The sequence below is a fragment of the Augochlora pura genome, chromosome 7 (assembly GCF_028453695.1).
Source record: "Augochlora pura isolate Apur16 chromosome 7, APUR_v2.2.1, whole genome shotgun sequence".
Classification (NCBI taxonomy): Eukaryota; Metazoa; Arthropoda; class Insecta; order Hymenoptera; family Halictidae; genus Augochlora; species Augochlora pura.
This window is the reverse complement of record NC_135778.1, coordinates 27851216-27865687: the sequence shown is the minus strand read 5'-3', so window position 1 is coordinate 27865687 and position 14472 is coordinate 27851216. Positions and strand designations below refer to the sequence as shown.

General features: G+C 42.2%; 1 protein-coding gene across 2 annotated transcripts in view; it reads left to right on the top strand.

Annotated features, from left to right (window-relative positions):
* Dnc (phosphodiesterase dunce) overlaps positions 1 to 14472 on the top strand; it is a 467245-nt gene that overhangs the window by 27711 nt on the left and 425062 nt on the right. For both annotated transcript variants that reach the window (XM_078188084.1, XM_078188083.1), the window contains exon 2: positions 11294 to 11524. In XM_078188084.1, the coding sequence (XP_078044210.1) occupies positions 11442 to 11524 (83 nt within the window). In that variant the 5' untranslated portion in view covers positions 11294 to 11441. The remainder of the gene's footprint in view (positions 1 to 11293; positions 11525 to 14472) is intronic.

The window sequence follows — 14472 nt, the reverse complement described above, 5'->3', positions numbered from 1 at the left end:
ATTTAAACAGTGTTTACTTTGATGAAATTTAAACAGTATACTCTGAGATCTAATTTAAATAGTATCTAGTTAGATACAATTTATACATTATCTACTGAATTACATTTTAAACATTGTTTAGTTAGACACAATTTAAACAATGTCTAGTTAGATTTAAATTAAACAGTGTCAAGTCAAATCAAATTTAAGTATATACTGAGACCCAATTTAAACAGTCTCTTTTTAGTAACGTAGTTCCTAAATCGTTCGAAATTAAGTAATGAATAATTACCTCTTCATTGAAAATTGTTTAATCACCTATGGCGTAACTATTGATTAATTACCTCTGGATTAAGCATTGATTAATTATTACCATTTTAAACAACACCTAGTTAGCTCTGATTTAAACAGTCTCCCTTTCGATCCAGCTTGAACCCTAGATATGATCTAGAATCGTCAGAGCGTCTAGTTGACTGTGTCACAATTTCGCCTAGAATTATTCCCTAACTAAATTCGAAGCAGCGGTTCGCATGATATAAAATAACGATATCCCGAACGATAAGTCAACGAATCTCGTCGCGCGTGATCTGATTGTGTAAAAAACGAGCGCGGGGGTTGGAACCGTGGAGGGCCCTGTAACGAGATGCCTCGGGGTTGGTTTCTTTGCGTATTAATGGGGCCGGTGTCGCGGGTGATCGCGGTTGATCACGCAACTTTTCCATCGTGTATCGGCAGACGTAAACCTCCGGTTGGTGTATAAATTACTGTCGCGGCGTTTCGAGGGGCTGCGTCACCGGCCTGATCGCTTCGTCGATAAACCGTGGGCGTCGTAAACAAGCAGATTTGAGACACCCTCAGGGAGAGCGCGTGTTCCCACCGCGGACGAAAACACGGCGTATTTTTTTTTTTTTCTCCAAGCCGAACAAATTCGCCCGGCAACGAATAATTCTTCGCGGGCTACGACTTAAATCTTGGTTTGCACGGAGTCCGGGATAATGCTTTTCCCCTGTCCCAGATGGAGAAGACGCATTACCGGGGCTCATAAAATTTTTTCACTTCCGTCCGTGGCTCCCGCCGACCGTAACTTTCCTTTAAGCAGACCGAAAGTAGACCGCGAAGTTGCGCCGGGGGAGGGGGGATCGAGGGTCGCCCCTCCGATCGAATCAACCCAGCGCGCCCTTTTGAATTTTTCAACTTTCGAGTTCCATTTGGCCGCGGTGGCCCAGGCAGTCCCGCCCGAAGACCTTCCGAAGAATTAGAATATCAATTCCGCTCCTCGAACAAAGAATCCTCTCGCGGTTATTTCGCGCGCCGGAGAGAAAGAAGCGAACATTTTCTTTCGAATATTTCGACCATCTATCCCGGCGAATTTAACGAGAAACTCCGAAAAACGATGGATTCTTGTTGAACACGAAGACAATACTTCACAACACGTTCCAGTGTACTTAATAATAGAAAGCAATCGCGTCACTACTCTCGTCTATTTATAACTAAAACTTTAAACATAAAAATAAAAAAGAATTCTCAAAAATACAATTCAATATTTTACATTTTTATAATATTAATTCATACCTACAAAAGCGATAAACGCTCGCAAAGACTAGGTACTGTTATTTAACCGATATGACACTTATTAAAATTAATTAAAAATTAGTATAAATCAAGTGCCGAAATATTTTATCAAGGTAGATATGAGAAAAGATTGACATGCAATGTCAGAAGTGATCAGAAGCGGACTCAGTTACATGTTTGTTGAAGAGGTCGGTCGGAGCGTCGGCCGGATGTAACGTCTCGTCGAATCTCTCTGTGCATACAATTTTTCGTGTGGACCGTTTGCCGGCTCCCGTTTGCACAGGGTAATTGCACCGGCCGTGTCGGACAGCCGCGAAAAAAGTTCCGCGGGAAGAAGCAGAAGATTCGAGAGTTCCGCAAACTCCGGAGTCGGCGGCCTCATTGATTCGCGATAACTCGTCGGCGATACGCGCCGCACCGAGATCGTTTTTCGTCGTCATTCAGCCTGAAATATCTCTGCCGGCAGCCTTCTATTATGCTCCGCAGAATGGCGACACGTTCGCGGTATCGTCGACGGAACAGAGAGGAAAAGTTGCCGTCTGCAGCGGCGCCGATAACAATCAACGCGATTAATGCTTCGCCGAACGTCTCGAGTCCGCGATTTTTTTAGCGGCGACGCGAATACGTGTTTGCTGACCAAAAAATTAATACGCGCTCTTCGATTATCGGAGTATAATTTTCTAAGCGAAACGTTGCAAAGGTTGGCTTGTTTTTAGCGTTCGAGTATTGTATAAAATATATAAAATTTATATATAAAATTATACATAAAGCTATATCTAAAATTATATCCGAAATTATATTCGAAATTATATCCAACATTATATCTAAAATCATATTTAAAATTATCTACACAAAATCAAATCGAAAACGATTTATAAAATCATTTTTATTTGACTTTACATCATTGAATTTTCTACTTTTAACCTTGAGTATATAAAAATCACGATAATTTTAAAACGGCAAATCTTTCGCTGATTGCAACAACAACCTAGATCGCCGCAAAGCCAATCCCAAAGCTGGCTCAGAGATCGACATAACATGGGCGTAGGTAAACGCCGCTGTCCCAAAGCGAACCTCGCGGGATGTCAACACTTAACCAGCCTCGTCAACAGCAAACATCGTTGAAGACGAAATTGTAGCAATATTGATTCCAATGGAAGAGCCATCGTGGATGTCCGAGTACGGTGTTTGATGTCGGCCGTTAATTTTCATAGAATTTCGCCGATCGCTACTCGACGAATCCCTGGCAAACAACGGGCCGTAGATAATTCACCCTCGGCCGGCGGATCATTTTATAACAAGAACAACAACCCTATTTATCCACGGGACATTAAGCCTTTGTTACACCGGCGTGGTAGCAAAAATATAAACGGCGCAAGATTTGGAAATATTTAGAAATTGACGCTTTATAGAGATGTAGAAAAAATTACTTTAATATGATAAAACGCCGATGTATAGTGCTAGGATATTTTTTAATATTAATATTAAGTACTAGTATTATTAATGCATTGAAGTATTATTAATGCATTGTTAATGTATTCTTAACATACTGTTCGTAGTGAAACGGCTATTTACGAAACGCGAGTTCTGTAAATTGAGTAATTAGGCGACGTTCGACAGCACAATGGGTCAAAACGACCCGGTAACCGCAGGTCGAAGGTTATAGAACCGCTGACGGTCCGTTCGACGTTGCTTTCGGCGCGATCGGGCGCGGTGGAAACGACGGTAACCCGTCCGCGGCATTCAAAATGTTCTCCGTCGCCACTCAACGGTAATTAAACGCGGCATTTTATTGTGTCGAAAAGTTTCGCGGCCCGATTGCCGGCGACAAAACAGCGGTTCAGAGAAGGGAAAAGCGTCGAACAATGTCTTGCCACGCGTGCATTGTCCCGGCCGCGGTTGTGCACTCGTCGTGCATCCCCCCGGCGGATGCACGGAAGCACATTGTCGAATATTTTCTGCTCGCGGAGCAAACGCCATTCCATCCCGCCACGGGAACTTTAGAAATATTTTACCGGGCGATACGAACTGCTTGTTGTTTTTTCTTTTCTTTTTTTCACGAACGACACGGTAGCTGGATTGTTTCGTTAGGTTACCTCTATGTGCGGAAGTCCTTTTTTCACGGGGCTGTAAATTTAGGCGGTGTTTATTCATGTCCAGTTCATACAGTGCTTCGTTTGGCACAGAGTTCGGCATTGTTCGCGTTGTTTCGAATAAATGTTTGCTTAAGATAATTGTTCGAACGAATTTGTTTTGAGCGAATTTTTGATTCGAACTATGCTTTACACGAATAATTTTTTTACTCGAATTATGCTTCACTCGAATAACTTTGTATTCGAATAATTTCACATTTGACGAATTCTTTACTTGAATGATACTGTACTCAAATCATTCTTTATTGAAATAATGCTTTAGTTGAATAATTTTACGTTCGTAAATTTCTCTATTCGAATAATACTCCACTCAAATCATATTTTATACAACAATTTCTTTACTCGAATAATTCGAGAACTTCTCCAATAATTCAGAATCTCGATTTGAACAATCCTTAAATAATTTCTCAAAAGTTCTTCACTCAAATCATTTACAAATACTTTATCCAAATAACTTAAAAAAGTAATACGAAATAAATGAGTAATATAAATAAACTACGCAGTAAGATATTTGAGTCCAGACCACCTACACTGTGATACATTTGTTAGCGGTTACCCTAATCGCCAATTAAAGCAGACTTAAGACGATCCACCCCACGGGCCAAGCACACAAAGCACCTTAGATCTTTGATCAGACATTCTTTCCGCGAGTCACCTGAACAAATTCGCGGTGGTCCCAGCGACAAACGAATCCGTTCGTCTCGAATGCCCTCGGCACGGCCGAGCCTTTAACCAGCATTCCTATAAATAATAAGGACACTATTATTAGACAGGCTGTACACCGCTTTCCTTTCGCGCTATAAATGCGGCGCGGCCGTTTAATCTCGAAACGGATCGTATCTATAATTACAGGCCGGCCGCGACAAAGCGCGGATACGTCAAGCTCGCGGGAAATTCGCGGACGACAGACGAATGGGCCGCGAACTGACCATTTCCTTCGTCGTTGCGGCAGATTTGCGTCCACCTGGCCGGATAATGCCAGCTCGTTTGTCCGCCGCAACCTCCGCGGATTCTTGCAAAATTCCATATCGAATTCCCCGTTGACAGTTTTATTGGGCTGGCCGACTCGCAGGAATAAACCGGCGCGTGTGCCAATTGCACTCCTCCGATTGTGATCTCTCTCCGTGGCTGCTGCAGTTTCGACGGCGTCGCGACCGGAAGTACTACACACCTGCCAGCCACCGCTCACTCGAAGTCGGTGATTTCGTTCTGCGCTTAGAGCTCGCCGTTATTCGATTTCTCTAGAGTAACGTTTCCAATTTTTTAGGATAGAGTTTCGTTCAAATTGTTCGTCGCATTATTTCGCTGAATTTAGTTTTATTTGATAAACGAGACGGATGAATTCCTCGAATGATATATTGAATATATTCTAGGAGCAAAGGGTTCAAATCAAATTTTATTCGATCTATAGATAGAATAGACTCGTCGAATAAAATTTTAATCCATTTATACATCGAATAAATTCTTCAAATCAAATTTAATTCGACTTAACATCGAATAAATTCTTCAAGCCGAATTTTATTCGTCTTCCCATAACTAGATAATACAAATCGCACAATAATGAATCGAGTCTCATTTTAAAGCTCAAAGCTTCTCCTCTAACACCTCAAATCGTCTCTCCAAAATGGTACTAAAAATAGGATCTCTTTTTCCTAAGAATGTGAGAAAATAGACAATTGTCATTTTCATCTAAGAACCTTCGACTTAAATGCCCATAGCTATATTAAAAAATTAATTTCGTTAACAAGAGTGGTACAGATTTGAAGAGCGAAGTCTGTGCTTCTCAACGAGCCTCGAAACGGCGAGGTTACGATCATCTCCGGCTGTCTCATTGGTCGTTGAACGAACGTGTTCCGCTGGCCACTGTTCCGCAATATTTTCGTGTCAGCAAGCGACGTTGATCCTCGCAACATTGTGCAATCAATTTAATAAACCGTGACATGTTTTGACACGACTATCGCGACGATTCCTCCTCGTTCTGTTCTAACGTTGCGCAAGGACGCGGACAGGAATGGGTCGCGCGGCTATTTTCGACGATCAAACACACGCAGCCGCCCACGACCTCCTCGGCTCTCTGTAGCAAAGCGCAGCCTCGCGCAACCGATGCCGCTGGGTCCGCGGTCGCATCGGAGATTTCGTGCCGTGGGAATCGTTGTCGCCGACTTGTTTCACGTCGCAGTACAACCTGTTGATGATGTCGGGTCCGCGGCAGGAACAATGCCAGGAAAGATCGATCGCGGGCGATAAGGAAACGCTCTTGCGGTGTCACGGCTTCTTGCCTCCAGATGCTAATCGCCAAGCGAATGTTAACACCTTCGGCAGGGGCGATCGATGACACGCTCGAGCAGATTTTCTATCGATCTTCCAGCTACGATGGTGGCCCGCAGTGAAAGGGTTAACTTTTTACGAATTCATAAGTATTCAATTTTCATTGCTATAGTAAGATATGGATCTGAGAAATGAATATATTAATGGAATTGTATCGGATCTGTAAAAAGCCGTTTTGGAAATTTCATTTGGATGAAATACACTTTGTTGTGGCAAAAGGAAATATTATAAGTTAGAAAATATATCTAAGATTTAGAGTGAATATGGCATTTTTGAAATTCTTCTCCAGAGCAAGCTAATATACTTTAATATTTTCATTCATAATGTAATTTCATTAATATGCACAGTTCCTTCACACGGAAGCTTCTCGCTGTACCATATTACAATTTAAAATGGAAGTAGTTAGGTTACTTTCAAATTAAACAGCTCATTCATCAGACATTGCTTACTAAACGAACCCCTCTAACATCCCAAAAATACTTAGATCACTTAGCCTAGCCGTAAGCAATATATTCTGCTTTAAAAGGGTGCACGAACACTATCTACCATAAGACGGTAATATATACCATTGTTTGCTCGTGTCATGGATCAGTAAGATCGATCGAGATCCACGAAAACCGGGCAGAAGTTGTGCAGCCCGGGGCTCAAGATGCATTATGCGCCATCGGTTAGCCCGCGTGAGCCTCGAGAGTCTCGCGACGACAGCATTTAGCGAGCTTGATCGTTAGGCGAAGACGGGACCCCATGTCGCTTGCAACAGCCCGGATGATAATGGCGTTGAAAAGCATCGTTCGGACGACGATAGCACAGCCTCCGACAATGTTAGGGGAGCGTCTACGCGTCAGCGCCGGCATTATGCTCCTCTGTTGACGCGGACGAGCGGGCTCTCGCCATTCAGAGGCCTCGACGCCTCGAGGCGCGGCAGGTTTAGAAATTAACGATCCGCATTACTCAGTCGTCTCTGTACGCCGAAATTTCGAAGGTTTCGCCGGTGCTGGTGGCGGCGAATTCGGCCGTTCCTTGCGTCTGGCACCGGGACAAAGGATTATCATCGATTCCGTGTTAACAGAAGCTTATTGGTGCCGCGGGGCTTTCGCTGTCTCGTTCGCCTGTTACCGCTTGCCCTTTGGAATAGACTGCGAACCTTTACGCATCTTTATTACTATATATATTTTTTTAATGTAAATTTTATTGCATTGTATACGTTTTATTATATTATGTAATTTTTATTGCATTGTATACGTTTTATTATATTATGTAATTTTTATTGTATTGTATACGTTTTATTATATTATGTAATTTTTATTGTATTATATAAGTTTTATATAATTTTATTTGGATAAAAGGGGAACCAGATAAGGATATGTGTTTCATTTTCTATTTTTTTCTATTCGGAAAGGCATTAAGACATCCTAAAGACGTCCTATAATAGACGTTATATAGACGGTTTATAAACTTCCTGAATTGGATATCGTTTCATAACGTCAAGACGCTCAGTGCTTGTTGCGATTCAGTCTTGCGACTTCTAGGACAATGATACTTGTCGCCGCCTTTTAAATCTGAACATTGATGATATAAAAATGATTTTAGGACGCGGTACACCATTTTTTTTTAATAGTACCTCAGTTTTATAACAACGAGAAGATGGCATTTATTTCCATTCTGTAAAGTTTTTCTTATAATACTTGTCCTAATAACGTAACTAATAATTAATGCAAGCATTTTCCCTGATAATTTTCAAAATAACTAAATAAGAAAATGGTCACTTTGACTACAGTTTATTCTGACTTATACAGTATTTATACTTTGTGCAAGTTACTGCATCTTATGCATACGACACTGAGCCTGGTGATTTGTACAATAATTACTATTTTAATTATTTGTTTACTTTGATGGACAATAATATAATTTTGAGTGTTGCCTCAGAGTGTAAAGAGTTAATGAAGAGTATCAAACTTCTCTTTAGCCTGTCACCAGCGAAACAGTCCTGTACGCCACTGGAATACTAGTCGTCTCGCACGTGCGCAAAAATGCCATGGAAATGCGAAACAGCGAGACCTCGATTTCGGACAAGATAAACGGTTCTTCAGGCCGGTGTGCATTGTCACGGAGCCGGTATCGATGAGAAGCGTTCCTCGTCGACGATAAACGGAACCGTCGAATCATTCCAAAACGGTGGCCGAGTTATTTCTCCCCGTTCACTGAAAAAAAAAACGTAATCTTTCAGCGATGCCGCGGAAAAGCCGTGTTCATCTAACGGCGCCCGGCTGAGTTTTCATTTTCAAAGCGACACCGGCGTCGCGTCCTCGCGTGTCCGTCTCGAAATGCTCCGCGCGTAATTTCCATTCGCCATTCAATTAGAGGGCCGGTCGTGTGTCGCGGGCAACAACAACGGCACCGGGGGATTAGTATTTCGCGAAACCAAATTTGGAAATGTTCGGTCGGACGCAAAGTTCGTTACGCTTTTCTGTTTTGTCACGAGACACTGGTTTCATTTTTCAACAATTTTTTACGCGGTCCGAGCTCCGCCGGATTTGTTTCTCTGTGAAATAGGTGGACGGTTTCGCTCTGTGTATTGCAGAACTGAATCTATGGGAGAATGTAGATAGTTCTGATCCTGATATGTCGTTTTGAGTTGGCATACGGTCTTAAAATATTATTGTAATGCATTATAATATTTTTAATACTAGGTCGTAATGTTTAAATGGATTCTGAAAATATCAGAAATTAGAACGGGGTCTTTTAATACTTAATTGTGTATTAAGTAGGTTCTAATGCACCATTTTGAATTAGTACAGGGTTCTAGTACATTATTAATAGTTAGTGCAAGGCCTTAATACTTCATTGGGAATTAATACGAGGTCCTAATGTTATACTAGATTCTCAAAAGATCCTGATAGGTCATGAAGAATTAGTACAAGGTGCTAAGACTTGCTTATAGCTTAATATTAGGTAAAAGTGTCAAATCAGACTCTCAGAAGTAACTAATAGATCATCAAAAATTAGTCCAGTCTTAATATATAATTCTAGATTTGATCAAGGACCTAATACTTAACTCTAAGTTAGTACAAAGTTCTAACACCTAATTTACTTCACTTTAGATTGAAACAAGGTTCCTAGAATTCATTCTGGATTAAAGTAAAAATTTCCGACTTAATACTGGATTTTAACTTTGATTAAAACTAGGACCTTAAATTAATTCTGAATGAAAATGAGGACCTTATACTTAATTCTGGATTAAAAGAAAGACCTTAGAGATAATTCTGGATTTAAGCAAGTACCCCAAACTTAATCCTAGATTAAAACAAAGACTAGCTAATTCCAAAGAAAACAAAGACTGTACAATTAATTCCACATTAAAACAAGGATCTCAGACTTAACCCTGGATCAAAGCAAAGACTTAAACCTAGATTAAAACAAAGACTACCTAATTCCAAATGAAAACAAATACCTCACAGTTAATTCCACATTAAAACAACGGCTAAACCAGAGCCAGTACAAGGTCCTAACCCATATTCTGGACTCAACGCATGGTCCCAATTCTGAGCTCCGAACTAATCCAAGCTCGAACTGTTTAACCCAGGCCAGCCTCTAACAATCCGGAATACTCGGTAACTGCGAACTACAAGCACGAGCAACGTTACTCGAACCAGTTCCTAATACAAGGTCTCCCCAATTACTCGAGCGCGGAGTCTTCATTCGTAATTAGCCGGCCTATCGCGTCGCAACGGTACCGAACGTCTCGGAAGTTGCGGACTACCTGTCCCTGTGTAACCCCGCCGCAGAACACCGGCGCAAGAGCGCGGCCAAGTTGTCCGGCTAACAAGACCGCTCCTTCCGCCATTCAAGAAGCACAGGTTACACAGATCTGGTTGATCTCCAAGTCAATCGTGGCCACTTGGCCGACGGCCAACAGTTTTCAGCCACTCATTAGGTTCTCCCCGTTCTCCATTGTAAACATCGCTTCCCGGCCGAGAGGGAACAGGATGTAACGAAAATATTTATCCTCGCCGCGATTCCCGTCGCGCGTGTTTACCCAGAACGTAGCCGGTGCTCGCGGTATCAACACGTCGGGGCGTTCCGCTCGCCTCCCGTCTTTCGCTCGCGGCCTCGTTCCTTCTCGCGCGACCAGTGTGACGCGCCCGTGTCCGCTCTCGCCCCATGAATATTTATGAAAATTACGAACGATTCCCGGCTCACGGTTCCCGGTTCCCCGTTGGACGCCGAGGCCGAATTGTCGTCAATGGTGTCGGCCTCGCCGAATTACTCGCCGCTTTTCATTAACGCTCGTAACCGGCCGCGGAAGATACACCACGCTACGCGGTCCCGCTTCGATCTCATGAATATTTCATGACGCGGCGGGGCTCATCCGGCGAATCCTCCAGGACAATCCTTTAATCAACGAGTATCTCGCGCGACCCTGCTCCAAGCCGGCACTCGACCCGCATTCGTTAGGACAACGCTCGGACTTGTTTGCCCGCGGATTACTTTCGCCGATGCTTTTGTTTCGTTCCGGTACAAACACCTGACACGTTCACGGGGATTAACGTGCTATCTTGGACGAATCCGTGGTTCAGTGAATTAGACGAACACTGGATCCTGTGGACAGTTCTCTCTGCAGTCTGTGCTCGGCTACGACGACGATTTATAGATTTAAAGATTTAACCCTTTGCGTACGTCTGCTCTCAGAGCTACTACTTCCTAATCGTTACACCAAATTGAAATATATTTATATTAGTTACATATATTTAAATTATAGAAAAGAATTACCACATATCTTTCCCTCTTCAACGGTGCAGATTATGTGTGTTCGTGGTAGCTGATTTTTATTTAGTCTAAAACTCAGCGGTCTGCAGACGACGAAATATTCAATACAGTAAGCTGGTGGTTATCTAACAGAAATTCCGTGATCTTGTATGGATAAACCAGCCCTCCAGGATCACTATTACCTCCAATTCCTCGGGCGGTAATCTTGGATCATGCATAATATCCATCGCGGCGTCTTAATCATCGGGAATCCTCATCAAATACGTCCGCCATGTACCCGAAGCCCTAATCGGTCTCTAATTAAGCCTCGCCGCGAGATTAGACAATCGTCGTGAACCTGGCCAGAATGTCATAGGCGCCGGAAAGGCAGCGTCGTCGACGGACTCGGATGTGAACGGTGCCGCGGAAACGGTGGAAACAGGTGTCCCCGGTGATAGGGTTGCTAAAAGGTTAGCAGTGGAGTAAGGTGGAGGGGTGTTCTGTGACTTTTCCAGGCCCTGCCAAAAGAAATCGCCGACCCCGAGCGGCGGCGGCGGCGGCAGCAGAACGGGTTGGCGGTCGCGCAGAAGCATCACAACAGCAGGTGCACCGGCACACCAGCACCACGTGATCGCCAGTGCTGCTGCGACTGCACAGGCCAAGATGCAGGCCGAGCAGGGGAGCATCGGCGAGCTGCGGGGCTATCACAACCTCAGGTCGCGGAGACACACGCTGGCCAACGTTCGGTGAGTACGGCATCTGCGTTTTCTACGGTGTTTCAGACGCTCCGAGATATTTTTCTTCCGAATGACAGTCGTACCAAATCGAAGGATAATGCGTCCGCTTTCCAACGAGCACACGAATAATGTTCAGCGATTTTTTTTTGCGCCGTTTTATGGCAGTTTGAGTGAGAAGTATGGTGACGGCATTCGAAAAACTCGAACGAAGGGGGATGCACGCGCATTTCTCATTCGGAGTAACGTGATTCCGTGGGGAAAAATTGTTGAGATATGTTCTCGGGCTTGTTGGAAAGATAAGACGTCGAACTTTAAGATCGCGTGTTGTTTAGTTAGGAGAAAAATTTGTTGGAGACTGTGGAGCTCTTTGAATTTGCTTCTTGAATTTAGAGGCGAATAAGATGGGGTACGAAATTGCAGATATTGGAGTAGCTGCAATTTTGTGGTAAATGATCGCGTACGGTAGTCTGTTTTAGCTTGTTTTAAAGGGTACAGCATCCTCTTTGAAGATTCTAAGGTTATTTTATAGTTGGAACACTTTTTTAAAAAATATTTGTAGGATGATTGAAAATAGTCATCTCGCAAAAGAATTAGAAATTCACGGATCTCTACAAAGTTGGAAAAATTTTTGTTCGAGATAAATACTATATCATTTTAAAGATTCATCTTTCAGCTTTGCAACGAGTGCAAGAATACTGATCTATGATTTTTTTCACCAATTTACGCCGTTTTGAATAAGGAACGTGCCGCATTCACCCCTTATTCAAATTATTTGAATGCTGACGGTATATTTCCCATTCAAAGTGCTATAAAACGGTGATAAAAAATCGCAGGTTATTATTTCTGTACTCGTTTGAAAGCTAAAACTTCAATCATTATAACAATATAACGTTTTATAGAGGAAAAAATTTTTTCAACTCGTGACAGTTATGCGAATTTCCGAACGTTAAGAAAATGACCATGTTTACTCTTCTGCAAAATTTCTGATTATATGAACAATAAAATATTCCACATAAAAAACAACTGCATATTTCTGAAAGCAGAAGCTCCGCGTTTCAAAACAAGCTAAATTAAATCGCAATACGATTTTGTTCCGCAACATTGCAGCCTTTCAAATATCGGCGATGCTCGTGCGTCTTCACCGAGCTTCCGGTAATAAAATACGTAGCCGCGCCGTAATTAAATTAACAATATCCATATCGAGTTTAATTACCAATTAAAAGGCACCCCGCGTCGGCTCTATAATCGTTAAACAGAACGACGGTTCGACATGAAGCCAGATTAACGGCTGCCCCAAGTTTCCCTATGAAGACACGGAAGTTTGAAAGTTCGTCGCTCATCTTTTTTCCGAGCCCTTCTCCGATCGCCACAGTTAATTAGCAGCGCTAAGTACATATTAAACAGCCCATAAGCAACAGCCCGGATTCTGCTGAACCGATCCTGAAATGATTGATTGTGGTGGCTTACGTCGTGGAGTACTTGTTGCTCGGAGTATTGATCAGTCAAATGTCCAATGAGGCTGCACAACCAGCTTCGAGGACGTTTATTCACCGTCTCTCGTACCATTCAGCCGAACTTCATACTTCTATTATTCTTCCGGAACGTTTATGCTACTCCGCGGAGAATTCGAGACAAAATGATCCACGTGTACCGTGCAATCTTTCAATCATCCGGATATAAAACACCGTTCGCCTTCCAATATTTTTCGGAGCGATTGAAAGTCTCTTATTTCTGGTTCTATTCCAGGCAACTCGAATTGGATTGAAAATCGAAATACTTTTCAATCGTCCAAAAATAAGGGAATGTTCATTTTTTAAAGTTTTTCAGTTCACAAATATTCTCGTACTTCTGGTGCTTAAACTATCGTTATAGTTATAATTTATCGTTAAAATTTATGTGGCCGTTATGCAAGTGGACTTCCATTAGAAATTGGATAATATTTTTCAATGATATACAAATAGAATATTGTTTATTTCTTTATAGTTTTTATGTGATTTAGACCATAATTTCTGAAAAAGATCTTCGATCTTTATTAAATGTTATAAAAGATTTTATGCCACTGGACTTGCATTAGAAATTGAAATATTATTCAATAATATATAAATAATTACTCATTTCATAATATTTTTCTTGGTGCGACCTAAAACCTCCAATTTCTAGAAAAATATCCTCGATCTGTATCAGATGTTAAAAATCATTTTATACGTCTGGACTTGAATTAACAATCGAAGCATTTTTAAATAATCTCCAAGTAAGATATTGTTCAATTGCTTAATGTTTTTAATGTGATCTAGAACCTCTAATTTCTGGAAGAAGATCCTCAATCTTGATCAAACATTATAAAAGTCTTATGCAGCTCTATACTTTAATTTAAAATTGAAATATTTGACAATAATCCGCAAATAAGAGAATATTAATTTCTCAGCACTTTATCTACGAAAAATGTACTTATCTCTGGGAATCGAAAAATTGTACAGCGATTTGGTAATATAAGACACTTCTCTTGTTTAATATTTCTCGTGACAATCGAACGTCTGTTACTCCGTGGCGCGTAAACGGGGATGAAAATAGACAGAGGAATTAAACGCGCAGCGATTCGAGGCGCGTTAGATCCGAGTCGAAAATAGCAGGCGTAGATGATCGTGAATCATGCGTATCCTCGCTGTCCAGCTCCTGGTCGATCCGTCCGATTATTTCAGGCCGTCCGTCCGACCGCATTTCTCTCGTTTCAATTTGGCGACAAATTGTGATCGCACGGTGCCAAGCGAGCATCGCGGCCGTGATCTACGCGCTGCCGAGATCTTCTGAGTCACGGAGCGACTCGCGGCTCGCCCGTTTAACCCTTGCACTACAATCACGAATCAGACGCGCGGCGAACGTTTCGTACATAATTGAACCCTTTGCACTCGAAGCTATTTCATCTGTAAATTTATAAGAATTTTTCTGGGTTATAGTTC